Raw genomic sequence first — 18405 nt, 5'->3', positions numbered from 1 at the left:
TTAAATAATTATGATAAATAAAAATCGAATTAGATAAAAAAAATTAAAAATTATTATAAATCCTTTAAAAAAATCTCTAAAAATATTCTTACATAGAATAAATGTTCATATATAATAAATAGAAATTGATATGAATTTCATTTGAGTTTAATATAATAGATTATATTGTATATTTTTATTTTATACATAATTTTATGTTATTGTTTTATTCTAATTTAATATAGAAATTTTTAAATAGTGTTTATTGTGCAAGTGACAAAAAAATAATAAATGAGTTGGAATAGAATTTGTCTTTTTTGGTATAATGTGGTCAAAGTTACGTGGCGACGTGCAAAGAATCCAAAGGCGCAGCGTGGAAAACGAACCAAAAACCACAGGCGGAATTGTAGTAGAGTTAAACAGCGCGCAGAAAAAAGCGAGAATTCCCACCATGCATGGCCATTCGATTTCGATGTTGGCGCAGACAACCGATACCGTGCGCAACGTGGTTTTGCCCATTTTCCTTCTTCTCTCTCGCACTATAAGTACCATCCCCCAACACACACACTTTCATCTCAAAACAAACTCACTCATCATCATTCGTTCATCTTCTTTTCAATTAACTAGCCACAGCCATGTCTAGCACCGCTGGTCAAACCATAAAGTGCAAAGGTTACCCATCTCTTACTTAACTCTTATTAATAACATCAATTTTTTTAATTACCCTTTTGATAATTTATCTTATGAAATTTATTCAATTTGGTCTCCTTGTTAGTTTCTAGATTTTTCTAATCGATGGAGTGTAGTGCTTTTTGCCTGATAGAGACTAATAATGTTGGTTATTTTTTATACATTTGGCACAATAAGAAAATGTGACACTCATTGTTAGTTAGTCACAGTTGGAAAGAAATGATCATATTATATTTTAGAAATTTAAGGAATAGTGACCAAACTTGATAAATCGAGTAAATTGAGGGAGGAAAAGTGTAATTTAATTTTTTCTTTCTCCATTTTCTTTTATGTGATAATGTATTGTTACTGATTGCATTGATTGGTGTGGGTGTATGGTGGACTATAGCTGCGGTTTCATGGGAGGCAGGGAAGCCACTGGTGATTGACGAAGTAGAGGTGGCGCCACCACAAGCCGGTGAAGTCCGTCTCAAGATCCTCTACACCTCTCTTTGCCACACTGATGTTTACTTCTGGGAAGCCAAGGTTTGCATACAAATGTTTAAAAAATTATCTTTATTTTATTAATGTATATTTGCATTACATTATCTTAGTTAAATTAAGATTATATATATGATCTGGTATGAACTTTGAATTGATGAAATAAGAAATATATTGTGATTAGAAAATGCAGATATAATGTCCATTGAAGGATGGTTTTAGTTCTTTTCTCTGTGAGATGTGACTTCTCTAATGTGAGAAAGGGTAAAGAAAATAGTTTTAGTTGTTGATAAGACAATTAAAGGTTCATATTTCAAAACATTCTTGGTGTGTTATGTGTGTTTGTATACGTGGTTGATTTTGTCAACGACTGATTTTGGAATGATTGGAAACCTAGGTATTGTTTTCCCTTCTGTTCAGCTGATTCCATGTGCTATTTATTATTATCCATCATCAGTTCATCAATGTTGAATTTGACTTTCTATTTTTTTTCTCATTTCAGGGCCAGACTCCATTGTTTCCTCGCATTTTTGGCCATGAAGCTTCAGGGTATCTTAGCCTCATTTGCTCATTTAATTTAAGTCAAACTTTTCTTTCCTGTTTTTGCACAACAAATATGTGCCATTAAAGGCCAAAAGAAGATAGAGAAAGAAATGGTTCATCGATAATGATTAATGAGCAATTTCTTATCGGATTTCCATTGTTTTATTCAGGATTGTGGAGAGTGTAGGCGAGGGTGTAACTCATTTGGAACCAGGAGACCATGCCCTCCCTGTGTTCACAGGAGAGTGCGGGGAGTGTGTACATTGTAAGTCAGAAGAGAGCAACATGTGTGAGCTACTCAGGATCAACACTGATAGAGGTGTCATGATTAATGATGGGAAATCAAGGTTCTCTAAGGATGGACAACCGATACACCATTTCTTGGGAACCTCTACTTTCAGTGAATACACTGTTATCCATGCTGGATGTGTTGCAAAGATCAACCCTGATGCTCCACTTGACAAAGTTTGTGTTCTCAGTTGCGGAATTTGCACAGGTTTGGAAGATTTACAACCTTAAGAATTGAGATAGATATATATTGTTTGCAAGTAGCAAACTAGCTACGTGATTATATTGTCTGATATAGCTATATTTGGTTCCATCTTGTAGGTCTTGGTGCTACTGTAAATGTAGCAAAACCAAAACCTGGTTCCTCTGTTGCCATTTTTGGACTTGGAGCTGTTGGCCTTGCGGTATGTTATTCCTTGCGTGTTTTTAATGCTTTTTTTTAGGAATTGGTAAGTGATGATATAGAGGAATATTAATTCCCACTCTTATTTTTTCATTCAATATTTTAGGCTGCTGAAGGGGCAAGGATTTCAGGTGCTTCAAGAATCATTGGAATTGATTTAGTTTCAGCCAGATTTGAACAAGGTATAATGCATTCTTCTTAATCATATGTTTAAAGATTCAGCACAGCCTAACGAAATTGCTTTTGGTTTATTGATGGTGGCTTGTGATTTTTATTTTTGTTGGCAGCTAAGAAGTTTGGGGTTAATGAGTTTGTGAACCCAAAAGAACATGATAAACCAGTACAACAGGTTAGTTCATGAACAATTTGTTTAAGTTCAATATGCACAAGTGGTTATCTGTTATAGTTTCACCATGTTCATTAATTCTGTTCTTTTAATGCTATTATTGTTAAATATACGAGTTGTGTTTACATTTTGATGCCATTAATAAATGACTTCTTAATGTCTTTGTTGGAACAAGAAAGATTGAGGTGTGAATGTTGGTGAACAGGTAATTGCTGAAATGACCAATGGAGGTGTGGATCGCGCTGTTGAATGCACCGGCAGCATCCAAGCCATGATCTCAGCATTTGAATGTGTCCATGATGTAATTAAATCATAACTCATTCTCTTGTTGCTAAATTATTAAATTAAACTATATTTTTTTTATTGGCATAGTTCATACAATGTTTCAAAGTAGATAACCAAAAATTAATGTTTTTATAATAACTTTGATAAGGCTGAACCTTGATTTCTTCTTCTTAGGGTTGGGGTCTTGCTGTACTTGTTGGTGTGCCTAGTAAAGATGATGCATTCAAAACTGCTCCTATTAATTTCCTGAACGAGAGGACTCTTAAGGGTACCTTTTATGGTAACTACAAACCACGCACTGATCTTCCATCTGTTGTGGAACAGTACATGAGGGGGGTAAGCTTACACAGTGAATTGTGTGGTCTTCAGAGGATGTTCACTTATTTACGATGCTAACATGAGCTTAATGGATATTGCAGGAGCTAGAAGTGGATAAGTTCATCACTCACAATGTTCCATTCTCAGAGATTAACAAAGCATTTGATTACATGCTGAAAGGAGAGTCCATTAGGTGTCTCATCCGCATGCAAGAGTAACACCTATGAAATTGGTCATGACTCTGTTCGAGGAAAAAGGTCTTTATCTAATTTGTGAAAAGAGAGAGAATAAAAATTTTGTTGGTAATACGTAGTAGGATTTTGATTGTATTTTGGAGATTGAGTGTTGGGACTGAGAGGGCATTTAGCCCTTTGTTACTTGATTGCGGTTTATGTTGTCAATTTGTCGTTTGATTGTTACCATGATTTTACTTTTACATGAAATGAAAAACAATGTAAGATAGTGAATCAACACGTCTTTTATTCGAAAGACAAATAACAAATTCACGAACTGTGTTTTAAATTGTAAAATGGAGAAACCAAACGTTCTTCACCATTTGATTACGTACTTTTACTAACCAGGAGGATGAAAGGTACTGTGCCTTTTAAGAGAGAATAGCAAATTATTTTATAACGTTTAATTAATAAGCAAGGTTTTTAGTCTTGTCTAACCTTTTTATGGTAGTTAACAAAAAGATAAAATTAAAAATAAATTGTGGATACTAAAAATGGTACTATTTTTATTATTAGGATAGAAGTATAGATTAATGTTAATTTTGATGTTATGCTATAATGAACGATGGATTATTTATTTTAAAATAAATCAGTAGTGAATGAGTAAGTGTCATGTATTGAAAAATAAACAAATTACATACATAATACATATATTAGTGTTAATTTACTGATAAAAAATAATAATGTTAAGGTAAGATTAGTCTAATATTTTAATTAAATTAATAACATGGCTATAATTATTTTTATTTACTCTGTTGTGGCATTAACATAAAAGAAGCTTATATTTTTATTAATTTATTTTCTGTTTGTTATTAAACTCTTATGAGTTATGAATGACTTCTGCTTTTATTTTTTCTTTGTTATTAGAAGTGGCCACAAAATGTCTTTACAAGGCAAGTCTTTGCACTCTGAATATGCCCATTTGATTTGCAAAACAGAATTGGCGTGACTTTTACTGAAAAGAATCATGTCAAGTACTAAAAAAATCAAGCAAAAGAAACATGCCATTGGCATTGGCTCACGGTTACTAGCATGCAATCAATGTAGCTCTTTTAATATACTATTTATGATAACATTGGTACTTAAAAATACTGTGAATTATCTCAAAAGAAATCACTGTAGAATTCAAGATGGCTGGTAGTACTAGGAAGGAGGAAAATACAATGCCACTGGAGCTTGCAATCCAGAGGGAACTGGAATATAGGAGAATTGTAGCATCATTTCACTTGTCCCCAAATACAAATTTCACTAAAGAGGTGATTATTATTATTATTATTATTATTATTATTATTATTATTATTATTATTATTATTATTATTATTATTATTATTATAATAGTATTACTCACAAAATGTAGCTCCTCTGCTCCAAACCATCAATAATTCCATATATTATATATCTTGTTCATTATACCCATATGTTTTTCTTTTCCTATATGACTTTCTTGTGAGTATCATTTGTTTTCAAACATGAGCATTTTTTATTCTCGTCATATTCTTTTGGAACACTTTCTTTTATGTCAATCTAATTTTTTTTTCAGGTTAAATCATCAAATGATGTTTCTTACCCAAAGCTATTTCCAAGTCCAAGTTCAAGGAATTTTTCAACAAAGCGAAAAGAACCACCAACAAAAAGTACTCATCATCAACATCTAAAACTTCAACAACCATTTCATGGAAGTCTCAATCACAAAAGAGTTTGGGACTTCAATCTTGATGTATGTTGCATTTTGTTCTCTCGTGGTATTCTTTTAGACCACACTTTCTGAATGACAATTTAAACTTATTTTCCAGGTTAAATCGTCAAAAAATGCTTCCAATCAATCCCACTCAAAACCTTTTCCAGGTCCAAGTTCAAGTAAATTTTCTTTAGGAACCAGGGTGAAGGAATCAGTATCACCAACAAGAAGTGTTCATCCAAATCTGCTACATCAACAACCATTTCATGGAAGGCCCAATCATAAAACTAGGAGAGATGATTTATACTGCAAAACCTGCCAGATATTTTGCTCAAGTCCATTCAATCTCAAGCAACACTTCAATGGTCACAAGCATAATCGTAAGTTGCAAATGGACAGAAGCAATCAGATGCAATGGTGTGAAGTGTGTAGCGTTATGTGTATGGATGACGATTTACTCAAACTGCACTTTCAAGGTCAAAAGCATAAGACTAAATTACAAATGTTGGAAATTATCAGGGAAGGTGGGGAGGCTCCAAATACGCCTAAATGGTGTGAACTATGCACATTATGGTGCTGTGATGAGTTTGCCTTCAAGCAACACCTTGAAGGTAAAAAGCACATCCTTAAATTGCATGCTATGAAAAAAGAAAAAAAATAAATGACCTACAACTGAAGAACGCAATTGAGTTGTGATCAAATTAGAATAGATTCCATTAGTCCTAAGTAGTATTTAGCACAAATGTGTTATGCAAGTGTTGTATAAGGACATGGACACCCGTATTTTGTTCAAGATCACTATTAATATTAAATATTAAAAGAATCATTTTACATGTGTTGTATTTTGCTAGTGTATTCTCTCTGTTTTGTTGAGCAACAAATTGTTTCTCGAGTAATTATGTTAATTTAAATAATGTCTTTATACATTTAAAGCATAATTTTGAAAATCTAACTATAATGATTGGTTAAATCAGTTTAACTGTAAATTAATCTTCGACCAATTTGATTGTTTTAAAAAATTATTTTATAATGAATTGGTAATAAATCGGAAAAATCGATCTAAAATTGGTCAAAATTAATAATAAATCAGTCAAATCGGTTTGAATTAATCAAATAAAAAAATATATTTTAAAAAATTTAATTCAAAATATTTTTAATGAAAAATACATATTTAATAAAAAAATGTAATTAAAATAACCTACTTTTAATACTTATGTCTATAAATATAATTTAATCATTTATGTTAATTTATAATTTTTAATATCTTTATTTTTATAATTTATATAATATTAATTTGATACTTATTATTCTAAATGTAAATTTGTTATTATTAATAAATATTGTTATATTTTACTAAAATTTTAAACTTAAATATTATACTATATTTTGTTTTTATCAAAAGTTGTAAGTGCACCAACGAAATGTCAACCAAGCTATTTTAGTATCAATTGCGGTTGAAGACAATTGTAAAAACGCTCATATACTTAAGTTAGAAGAGAAATTAGGTTAAAAATGAGTTTAAGGTTAGAGTGATAATTTGTGAGAGTAGCTCAGAAAGAAGTTGGTAAGCCATTTCTTCTTCATCATTTGTAGAAACAGAGGGAGGCACAAATGTTAAATTATGTATCAACTAATTTTGTTGGGAAAACTCGGACTTTCCCGCTTCGTGAAGTTAAGATAGGCACTTAGAAATTAAAGGTAGTAATGGGAGCACACGAGTTAAATTCTCCAATATGGAGATTCTTCCACTATACAAAAGAATAGTAGGATTACAAGAATGTAATTACAAAATTGACTCACTCTATGGTGGCACACTCAAACTTGAGACTATCTCTCTTCTCTCACAAAGAGGCTTTCTCACTTTCTCACTCTAAGAAGTGGATTCACTCTTGGCTTGGATTGATAGGAATGAAGCCTCCTACCCCTATTTATACTACTCCACCTTCAAAATGAATGGTGGGGATCAAGGGTTGAGATTGGTTCTCTAGAATACTCCATACATTCCAGGAATCTCTACTCCCTTCTATATCCTTCTATACTCTTCCATAAGGTTCCGGAAGGCTCCACACATCTCTAGAATGTTCCAGAGGGTTCCACACTATTCCACAAGCTTCTAGAGAATTCTACAATTCTCTATGATTCTCTAGAATGTTCTAGAAAATTCTTTACTTCTCTAGAAAGCTCTAGAATTTTCTAGAACCTCTCCAATTAAGGAGGGATCCTAACAAATCTCCCCCTCCCGACTTAATTGGGGGGCAGTAGTAGACCTGCACCTTGACAGCAATCTTCAAACTTCTTTGTCGGTATTACCTTGGTCATCATGTTTGACCAGTTCTCGTCTGTGTGAACCTTGTCAAGATGCAATTTCTTTTCCTAGAGGACTTCTCGGATCCAATGATATCTTGTGTCAATATGCTTCGTGCGAGAATGAAATGTTGAGTTTCTTTGCTAAGTATATTACGCTTTGATTATCACACTTTAACACATACCTTTCTTGATCTACTCCCAGCTCAAGAAGCATGTTCTTCATCCACAGCATCTCTTTGCAAGCTTCAGTAGCTACAATGTACTCCACCTCTGTGGTGGATAATGCGACACACTTTTGCAGTTTTGATTGCCAAGAAACGGCTCCCCCTACAAAAGTAGTTAGGTATCCAGATGTTGATTTCCTTGAATCAATATCACCAGCCAAGTCTGCATCTGTGTATCCCTCTAACACAGGTTTCCCTTTTCCAAAGCATAAGCATCTTTTGGAAGTTCCACGTAAGTATCGGAGGATCCATTTGACCGCTAGCCAATGTTCATTCCCGGGGTTGGCTAAGAAGCGGCTGACGACTCCAACTGCATAGGCGATATCTGGTCTTGTGCATATCATTGCATACATGAGACTGCCTACTACAGATGAATATGGAATCTTCTTCATCTCCTCCATTTCTCTCTCACTTGTGGGACTTTGCTTCGAACTCAACCTGAAGTGTCCAGCAAGTGGTGTGTTAACTGGCTTACATTTGTCCATGTTAAATTGTTCCAACACTTTCTCTATGTATCTCTCTTGGGATAGCCACAACAGTCTCTTTGATCTATCACGAGTTATTCTCATCCCAAGGATTTGTTTAGCCGGTCCCAAATCTTTCATGGCAAAACTCTTGCTTAGATCTTTCTTCAAAGCAGCTATCTTTATGCGATCTTGTCCAATAATCAACATATCATCAACATAGAGTAGAAGTATGAGGAAGTCTCCACTTGCATACCTCTTTATGAAGACACAATGATCGCTTTCTGTCTTTTTGAATTCATGTTCTGCCATGAAGGATTCAAACTTCTTGTACCATTACCTAGGTGCTTGCTTAAGGCCATATAAACTCTTCGTGAAGCGACACACCAAATTTTCTTTGCCCGGAACTTTGAATCCTTCGAGCTGCTCCATGTAGATCTCTTCCTCTAGGTCACCATGAAGGAACGTCGTCTTGACATCGAGTTGTTCAATCTCTAAATCTTGAGTTGCTGCTATGCCAAGGATAACTCGAATGGATGACATCTTTACCACGGGTGAGAATATTTCTTCAAAGTCAATACCTTTTTCTTGACCGAATCCTTTAACGACCAACTGAGCTTTATAACGAGGCTTTGTGTTGTTATCTTCGGTTTTGATCCGGTACACCCACTTGTTCTTTAAGGCTCTTCTCCCCTTTGGCAGCTCTACGAGTTCATAAGTGTGATTCTCATGCAAGGATTGCATTTCTTCTTGCATGGCTTTCCTCCACTCTTCTTTATGAATATCCTTGATTGCTTCTTTATAGCTTTGAGGCTCCCCCTCATCAGTGAGCATAACATACTCCTCAGTGTTATACCAAGTGGATGGTCTTCTTTCCCTTGAGGAACGCCTCGGCTCTAGTGCTGGTAGAGAACTAGATTGAGGATCTTCCTGAGTTGGTTCATCATGAGTCTCATGGTTGCTTTGCTCTAACACAGGCTCATCTTCTTCAGGATCATTGTCTTGATGTGTCTCATTATTCTCATGTTGAACTGGAGTGAGTTCGGTACTCTTATTACTTCTCAATCTTGGCTTCTCTGAGTTTTTAATGTCTTCGATTGTTTGGTCTTCGAAGAATACAACGTCTCTACTACGGACCACCTTCTTATTTATTGGATCCCATAGCCGATAGCCGAATTCATCCTTGGGTGAGCGGAGATAGATGCACTCCTTCGTCTTTGCATCAAGCTTTGCTCGCTCATCTTTGGGGATATGAACAAATGCCCTGCACCCGAACACTTTGAGATGATTGTATGATGCCCTTTTGCCCGTCCAAACTTCGTCTGGGATGGCAACACCCAAAGGGACTGATGGTGTGAGGTTGACAATGTCAACTACAGCCATTATAGCTTCTCCCCAAAATAACTTGGGTAACTTAGCATGAGAGAGCACGCAGTGAACTCTTTCTTCGATTGTTCTATTCATTCTCTCAGCTAGCCCATTTAATTGTGGTGTCTTGGGTGGAGTCTTCTCTAACCTAATGCCATGTTTCTTGCAATAGGTTTCAAATGGACCTCTATATTCACCTCCATTGTCAGATCGTACACACTTGATCTTTCGTCCAGTCTCACATTCTACCAGAGCGTGGAATTCCTTGAAGGCATCAAGTACTTGATCCTTTGATTTTAGCAAATGCAACCACACCTTCCTTGAATGATCGTCAATGAAGGTCACAAAGTACAGTGCACCCCCAATGGATTTCTCAGACATTGAGCACACATCAGTGTGTACAAGGTCGAGAATGTTATTTCTCCTTGCGGGCGGAGAAGATCTTTGAAATGCAACTCTATGTTGTTTTCCAGCTAAACAGTGAGCACAAGGATCAAGTGATTTACCTTTCACATTAGAGAGGAGTTGCTTACGAGCGAGTATGTGAAGACCCTTCTCATTGATGTGCCCAAGTCGTTTATGCCAAACCTCTATGTCATCAGTGGTTATGTTTACCTCTCCTTTGCAAAGCTTAGCTTGCATTACGTACAAGGATCCTTCTTTCTTTCCTCGAGCCATAACTAGACTACCTTTGGTGAGCTTCCACTTTCCTTCACCAAAGTAATTCATCAGACCAGCATCATCTAACTTTCCAGCAGAGATAAGATTGAGGCGCATGGCTGGGACATGCCTCACATCTTTCAAGACTAGCCTACATCCGGTGCTCGTTGTCAGGATGATGTCTCCTATCCCGACGATCTTGCTTCTATCTTGATTTCCCATTTGAACGGTACCAAAGTCACCATTTTGGTAGGATGAGAAGAAACTTCCATGAGGAGTAACATGGAAGGAAGCACCAGAATCCACAATCCAAGAGCTATCATCATAAGCAATGTTTAGGATGTTACCTTCTCCAATGATATATAACATATCTTCTTTAGATGCTACGGCAGTGGTAGTCTTTTCTTCTTGCTTCTTCATTGGGATGACTTGGTCTAGCTTGACAGTACCTGCCTTCTGATCTCTCTTAAAAGACCGACACTCCATTTTCCTATGACCCATTCTTCCACAGTAATAGCATGTAATCTTCGAGCGTGATTTGGATCTACCTCGAGATTGATACTGATCTCGGCTCTTACTACGTCCACGAGTCTCATTCTTTCCCCGATTTTCAATGATATTAGCCTCGGGATGGATAGACTCACCTCGTTCCATTCTCCTCGATTCTTCTCCAAGAAGGCTATCACTAACAGCATCCATAGTGAGCTTTCCTTCAGGAGCAGAGTTACTAAGTGTAACTACTAGCGTATCCCAACTTTCCGGTAAGGAACTAAGGAGTAGAAGGGCTTGCAACTCATCATCAATCCTCATCTCAATTTTGGTTAATTGATTTACAAGCCCCTTGAAGTTATTCAAGTGCTCAATCATACTATGACCATCCTTATACTCCAACTTCACCAATCGACGAACTAAATTGGCTTTGTTACGAGGTGTTTTCTTTTGAATCATGGACTCAAGCTTTGCCCATAATTCATAAGCATTTGTGTATGTAGAAACATGCTCAAAGAGAGATTTGTCGATGTACTTACGGATCATAGCAACGGCCTTCCGATTCAATAGCTCCCACTAAGCATCGCTCTTGCCTTCCACCTTCTCTTTGTAGATGATGGGCTCATGCAAATCCTTGCAGTATAAATGATCCTCCATCATTGGCTTCCAATATGAATAATTATTGGCAGTAAGCTTGAACATGTCTCCATCATGAGCAACGTTGTCCTCTATCTTGAACTGCACGAGCTAATGACAGCTTTTGATGAACCTGGCTCTTGATACCACTGTTGGGAAAACTCGGACTTTCCCGCTTCGTGAAGTTAAGATAGGCACTTAGAAATTAAAGGTAGTAATGGGAGCACACGAGTTAAATTCTCCAATATGGAGATTCTTCCACTATACAAAAGAATAGTAGGATTACAAGAATGTAATTACAAAATTGACTCACTCTATGGTGACACACTCAAACTTGAGACTATCTCTCTTCTCTCACAAAGAGGCTTTCTCACTTTCTCACTCTAAGAAGTGGATTCACTCTTGGCTTGGATTGATAGGAATGAAGCCTCCTACCCCTATTTATACTACTCCACCTTCAAAATGAATGGTGGGGATCAAGGGTTGAGATTGGTTCTCTAGAATGCTCCACACATTCCAGGAATCTCTACTCCCTTCTATATCCTTCTATACTCTTCCATAAGGTTCCGGAAGGCTCCACACATCTCTAGAATGTTTCAGAGGGTTCCACACTATTCCACAAGCTTCTAGAGAATTCTACAGTTCTCTAAGATTCTCTAGAATGTTCTAGAAAATTCTATACTTCTCTAGAAAGCTCTAGAATTTTCTAGAACCTCTCCAATTAAGGAGGGATCCTAACAAATTTTGCTACTAGGAGATTCTCTCCGTGTCCTCTTTGATGAGAGGGTTTTGGTATCCTTATGTATAGGGCCAATGGAGTGTTGACACCGGACTTATATGTCCACGTCATTCTAAACTTTGAAATGTTGACTCAAAGAGTAAACGGATATGCAATAACCGGATCTAGATGGTTTTGAAACCGACCTGAACCCATGTGAAGCTTCACTCCCACTTCAATACCTTCGTTTCCCAAACCAACTGCATCGTACTTTCCATCGAGTAAAGGCTTGCCTCATAGCACCCCTTCCCCACGTGCTACCATGCATGATTGTTGGGACGCTCTCACATAGGTCGCATTCGAATCTTCAAACAATGCAGAGCAGTGACTGATTCACAAGGGAACTGAAACACTATTTGAGGAGAATGATGAGGATCTTGTTTATCATATATTTCATCCTCAATAAGAGAAAGTCGATGCTAGTTACCCATTCCCATGGTTGGTACATACACCTCTTTTGTTTTGTTTACAAAATCCAAATGTTATTAATGTTCAATGTTTTAGTATATTTATTTTTGTCGGTTAATTTATTTTGGTGACTCCAATTTTTTGTTCTTGTAGCCCTAACCTCGCAAAAATATTGTTCCTCTAATACCAACTTTTTTCTTGCTTACTGTAGACAACCACTATCCTCTCCCTTATTATTGTTATTGGCAACATTAGCCCAAAAATCGATGTTGGTCGTATTTTAGAATGTCAATTGCTTTTGTTTTTCTTTTGGACAAGCTTATGAATCTACTGAACTAACACAAAGAATCCAAGTTTTTGTAAAAAGGACAAAAGAAGGTAACTAAATTTCGGGTCTTGGTTTCAAAACCATTCGGATCAAGTTACTCTATACTCGTTTACTCTTTCGATCAACATTTCCAAGTTTTGAATGATGTGGACATATAAGCCACATGTGAACACTTTATTAATTGGTCATAAACATAAGGGACACCAAAACCCTAAAAAAAAATCTCCTTATAATGAAAGTTTTGATTCATAAAATCTTTATTATTTTATAATTATTTATGAATGATAAGAGTGTCACATTAGCAATGCCCAAGAATACCCCGTTCCTATTGGATTCGGCTGGCTTATCAGAGATGCAACAGGTAAGTGGTTAGTAGGATTTTACAGGAATATCAATATTAAGGATAACCTAAAGGTTTAATTGTTGGTTATACTTAATGGTCTTTGTAAACGTGGGAAGCAGATCATAGGATGGTGTTATGTGATTCTTATTCATTGCATGCAATATCACTAATACAACAACCATAGACCAGTTTCATCGACACAACACCATTGTTTCAAATATCCAGGAACTCCTAGAAAAGGAAATCAATACGCAAACTTCTCATTCAAGTTTGGGCCTAGTTTAGGAAGAAGCTACATCGACTCCAACATCCACCAACGAACACGTAGAGGTTGCTGCTAGCTAACACGTAAAGCGTTAGCTTTATTCGCCATTAGTTGTTACTTTTTATTTCTATTTTTTTTATCAGTAGTTTATTTTTATTTCTTTCTTAATAAGCAAAATTTATGAGTATAGCATTACATAAAAATAAAAAAACTAAAATTTTATTATATTTTAATTTAAATATAAAATTAAGATATAAGAATTTTAATGTATTTATAAACAAAACATAAAATAATATATAAAAAAAACCGACTCATTCAATATTGAGATCTCAATCACGTCGAAAGTGAAATATCAATTTTAACGAGAATTAAATAACTCAACTTTCAAAAGAAAAAGATTCTCTCAATTATCAAAATCAGAAGATGCTAATTACTCAAAACCAAAACAAAAAGAACATGGTATTACTATTAGTATATTAATTATTACCCGATACAGAAATTAATTACAAAATAAGTTATTTTAACTAGCAGAATTAAAATAAATAAATAGCAGGAAGCTAAGCCAAACATTACACAGAGAGCAAAAGTCCTACTGGTTTTGTATCCACTAGAACAACCATGGATCAAATCCAACAATGCCCATTACACGCAATCCATGTTATTTGGTTATTCTAAGTACCACCAACCAACAAAACTCATCATAAGTCACTTGGACAACCTCGTAGCATGACGTTGACCAATTCCACTGACTTTACAAAAGCAGTTGTTTATTGAAGATCCAGCTGAAGTTAACGGCGTGAGGCTTCATCTTACGCGCTCGCTCCTCGGCCCGCTCTTGCAACTTCCTAATCCTGGGCGCCAACCCACACACGTAATCCTGCGCCCTCTTTCCCTCAGCCGTCAAACCCTCCAGCTTCTCCAATCTCCACCGTCCGACCAAAAACTCCATAATGTCAGCATAGTCATTGGCCGTGTACACGCCCAAACGCTGGGCCACCGCGGAGTAGTGCTCGAATAGCTTGGGGTCCTCCCCATCGTACATAAGGTGCGCCGGCATCGTGATCTTCTTCTCCATCATGTCCCCTATGGCCACCATCGCGCCCGAGGGGTCCACTTCTAGAAGCTTCTCCACGATCCTCGAGTACGCGTTCTCGTGCCGCTTCTCGTCCGCAGCGATGGTCCCGCATATGCGCGCCAGCACCGGATCCCCGCCCTCCTTCGCTAGCCGAGCCGTGTTCCCGTGCGCCACAAACGTCGCTCGCTCTTGGAATGACGTGTACACAAACCCCAAATACGGGTTGTTCTCCGTTCCTGGGTCCTACATAGTACATAACATACCCAATCCAAAAATAAAAAAAATTATTTTATCACATTTTTCTGCAATTTAATATATACAACATCACCTCTATTCTTCTCCAAATGAATAAAGATCCAATTTTATTTTATTTTATTTTTAATAAAAAGAGTTTGACTTACCATGCCAGCACTAATGAGGTAATGGACGGTCTTCTCGACCATGGACATGTCAACTCGACCGGAAAGGTACAAATAAGTTCTGAGCAAATCCCCGTGTCTGTTTTCTTCTGCGGTCCAGGCCCGGGTCCAGACGGCCCACGGGCTTGGGCTGGTGCCGCACTCATCTCTGACCCCGTCGAGGTTGTTGATCATGGTCTGGTAAGTGGGTAGCGCGTCTTCCGTGACCATGTCACCGACGAGCACCACGAAGTATTCATCGGGTAGCTCCTTGGTGCGTTCGCGGAGCTCCTTCACCTGATCGCTGAACTCTTCGTACGGCAACGACGAGTCCGGGACGAAGCTTTGAGGCTGCCAGCATTGCTCCACGGGCTTCAGCAGCGGGAGGACCCACTGCGAGGCCCACCCCTCCAGCGACTTGAACACCTCCACCTTTTCCGCCGGCATTGAGTGGGTCCTTCGCGCTTTTAGCGCCGCGGCATTCGGCGGCGGGACTAGGTGGCGGTGCTGTCGGCGGTGGAAACTTCTAGAACCCCACGCGGGTGGAAGAGTTTGCGCGGTGACGGAGTGCATGGTTTGGGTTATGTGGCGGGCTTCGGGCTTCGGACTTTGACAGTGTGTGTTGTGAAGAGGTGGGAGATATTTGTAGGGGGTGTGACTAGTGACTAATCCTTCTGTGGTTTATAGTAATTTACGAAAATGTCATGTTGGATTTTTTAAGTTATTTACCTCATTAGTTATGAAAGTGTTGACGATGATGGAAATTTAAGGAGGAATTGAATCCGATACGTGGGTTGGATGTTTTTGGTTAGGAAAATGTTTAGGAATGATGGTTACATAAGGAAGGGTACTATTGTCATTAGACAGAGGTTGTGTGGCGTGGAAAAATAAAAAAGTTCCGGGTTTTAAATAAATGGGGGATTTGTAAAACAGGGGGTGCTGTGGTTTTGATAGAATAGTAGGGAAAACGAGCGATTCGGGATTTCTGTGGATCTTTTTCAGCTTTGTGGGTGTCTCTGAATTTGCCAGCGCATATTTTCTTCCTCTTATTGACTTTTTTCTTTATGCCAAATGGAGGTAGGTGTTGATTCATAAGTATATATACAAATAAAAGTATTTGTATTATATGAAAAGAAAATAATAGAGTGTATTACATGTTTTCTATTATTGTTCTTAGTATATTTATTAATATTTTTTTTTAGGTTTAATTGTATTTTTATCCCTTAAATATAACAATTGTGTAATTTCGGTCCTCAAGATTTTAATTAAATAATTTTAGTCCTTAAAAAATTGTAATTGTGTGATTTTAGTCTCTCGATTTTTAATTGAACAATTTTAGTTCCTCAAATATCATAATTATGTTATTTTAGTCTTTCTCATTAAAAATTTAATAATTTTAAAATATATATATATATATATAGTGTTTTAAAACTGAGAAATTCTACGGTACCCGTATTATTTGGGAGGGTACCGGTACAGTTGTAATTATAATTTTATTTAATATTTTATATTTTTAATAATTTATTTAAATAATATTTATGATATTTTATTCTTTAAAATTTTAAATTATTTAGTCATTTTATTTTTATTTTATATATTATAATTTTACTTGTAATAATATTATTATATATTTAAATATTTTAATTTTAATAATTTTTAAAGTATATTTTTGTCTTTTCACTTAAAATTTTTAAATTTCTATATTTTAATTTTAATAATTTTTTAAGTATATTTTTGTCTTTTGTCTTAAATTTTTGAATTTCTATATTGTAATTTTAATAATTTTTTATTTTTACTATTTATTAATTTTTATTTTTTAATATTTTATAATATTATTGAAATCTTATAATTTTAATCTCTATAATTTTATCTTATTTTCATTTTATAAATATAATTTGGATTATTTATTTTATAATTAAATTAGTTTTTTTTTTTAATTTATAAGCTTACATAAAAAAATGTATTGAAATCCCTCAATCTTTAAGGGTATCGTAACAACTCTCTTTAAAATTATACAATTTTTTGCTTATTTAAGTTAACGTATATTATAATTTTTGTTAATGTATCAAATGATATATACTTATTATTACTAAATAAATAAAATGTATATATTAATAATATTTTAATATTACTGATAAATTAATATCAATAATATTTTTAGTATATTTATAGATAAATTAATAATTTAATAAATATAGTTTAGTATATATTAATATACTTTTACAAAAAATATAAATATATAAGATAATAAGATATATATTTCAAATTAATATACTTATATTTTTGTAAGAGTATATTAATATATAATAATTTATATTTATCAAATTATTAGTTTATCTATAAATATACTAATAATATTATTGATATTAATTTATCAGTAATATTATAAAAATAATAATGTATAAATTTTATTTATTTAATAATAATAAATATATATCATTTGATACAATAATGAAAATTATAATATACGTTAACTTGAATAGATAAATATATATTAAAATTATTAAATTTTTAATGAGAGAGACTAAAATGACACAATTATGTTATTCAATGGACTAAAAAATTGTTCAATTAAAAATTGAAGGATCAAAATCGCACAATTGTAATCTTTAAGGAACTAAAATTACCCAATTAAAACTTTAAAGATCAAAATTGCACAATTACAATACTTGAGAGAAAAAATGCAATTAAGCCTTTTTTTATATTAATTATTTTATGGATATTAATTAAAATATGTAATAATATTTTATATTAATAAATTCCTTAGTGTCTTATATATATATAAGACTCTAGCTAAAAAAAAATTTTTTACCATTGTTTAAAAGGAAACACTTTTTTTAAGATATAAACATGCTTTAAGTCTCTACAAATACTGTTATATTTTGTTTTTGATATGTTAATATAAAATTAAACAAAATCTTTTTAAATGGATCTATCTATATTCAAAATCTATTATTAAATAAATATAATTTATGATAAAATTTATTTAAAACACACATACATATAATATAATATATATATATATATTTAAATCCATCATATATACATAGAAAGAGAGCATGTATGTTATAATTTATGAGAATGATATTTTTATATGAAAAGAAAAAAAAATTATAAGCTTAATTCTTAATTTAAAATGAAAACTTAAATTAAAAATTTACAAATAAAATTACCAAATATTGTGATTATGGTAATTATCTTTATCATTATTGTTGTCATTTCTATTATCACCACTATTATTATTACCATTACCAATTCACCACTATTGTCGTTATTATGGTTATTGTCGCTAGCCTGGCAATGGTAGCAACGAATGTGGTTATGACAACAATAATAGTTGTGATAGTAGTGGAAACATTGGTGAAAAGGGAATAAATGAAAATAAATTAGACCTTAAACAGTAATTTATGACTTAACTT

At 34.6% G+C, this 18405-nt stretch overlaps 3 protein-coding genes across 4 annotated transcripts; 2 read left to right on the top strand and 1 right to left on the bottom strand.

The window, feature by feature from the left end:
* Window positions 1-489: 489 nt before the first annotated feature.
* LOC109791261 (alcohol dehydrogenase 1) lies at window positions 490-3803 on the top strand. Its single transcript, XM_020350533.3, has 10 exons — window positions 490-651; window positions 1058-1194; window positions 1652-1698; window positions 1863-2188; window positions 2302-2384; window positions 2490-2565; window positions 2671-2732; window positions 2935-3030; window positions 3189-3350; window positions 3434-3803. Exons 1-10 carry the CDS (start codon window positions 615-617, stop codon window positions 3548-3550), a joined length of 1143 nt encoding a protein of 380 aa, XP_020206122.1. The 5' UTR covers window positions 490-614; the 3' UTR covers window positions 3551-3803.
* A 156-nt stretch (window positions 3804-3959) lies between these two features.
* LOC109791260 (uncharacterized) lies at window positions 3960-6074 on the top strand. Of its 2 annotated transcripts, none has more exons than XM_020350532.3 (3): window positions 3960-4821; window positions 5106-5199; window positions 5359-6074. In XM_020350532.3, exons 1-3 carry the CDS (start codon window positions 4696-4698, stop codon window positions 5361-5363), a joined length of 225 nt encoding a protein of 74 aa, XP_020206121.1. In that variant the 5' UTR covers window positions 3960-4695; the 3' UTR covers window positions 5364-6074. The 2 variants fall into 2 exon arrangements, with proteins under 2 accessions (XP_020206121.1, XP_020206120.1); XM_020350531.3 differs by having other exon boundaries at window positions 5106-5282.
* A 7869-nt stretch (window positions 6075-13943) lies between these two features.
* LOC109814548 (stearoyl-[acyl-carrier-protein] 9-desaturase 6, chloroplastic) lies at window positions 13944-15777 on the bottom strand. Its single transcript, XM_083063702.1, has 2 exons — window positions 14990-15777; window positions 13944-14831 (listed from the first exon to the last, which is right to left on the bottom strand). The coding sequence occupies exons 1-2, from the start codon at window positions 15557-15559 to the stop codon at window positions 14265-14267; spliced, it is 1137 nt and encodes a 378-aa protein (XP_082919828.1). The 5' UTR covers window positions 15560-15777; the 3' UTR covers window positions 13944-14264.
* Between the last annotated feature and the right edge of the window lie 2628 nt (window positions 15778-18405).

Source organism: Cajanus cajan, chromosome 9 (assembly GCF_000230855.2).
Source record: "Cajanus cajan strain Asha chromosome 9, NIPB_CcT2T_4, whole genome shotgun sequence".
NCBI lineage: Eukaryota > Viridiplantae > Streptophyta > Magnoliopsida > Fabales > Fabaceae > Cajanus > Cajanus cajan.
The sequence above is the reverse complement of the archived record's forward strand: the minus strand, read 5'-3'. Positions and strand labels throughout refer to the sequence as shown.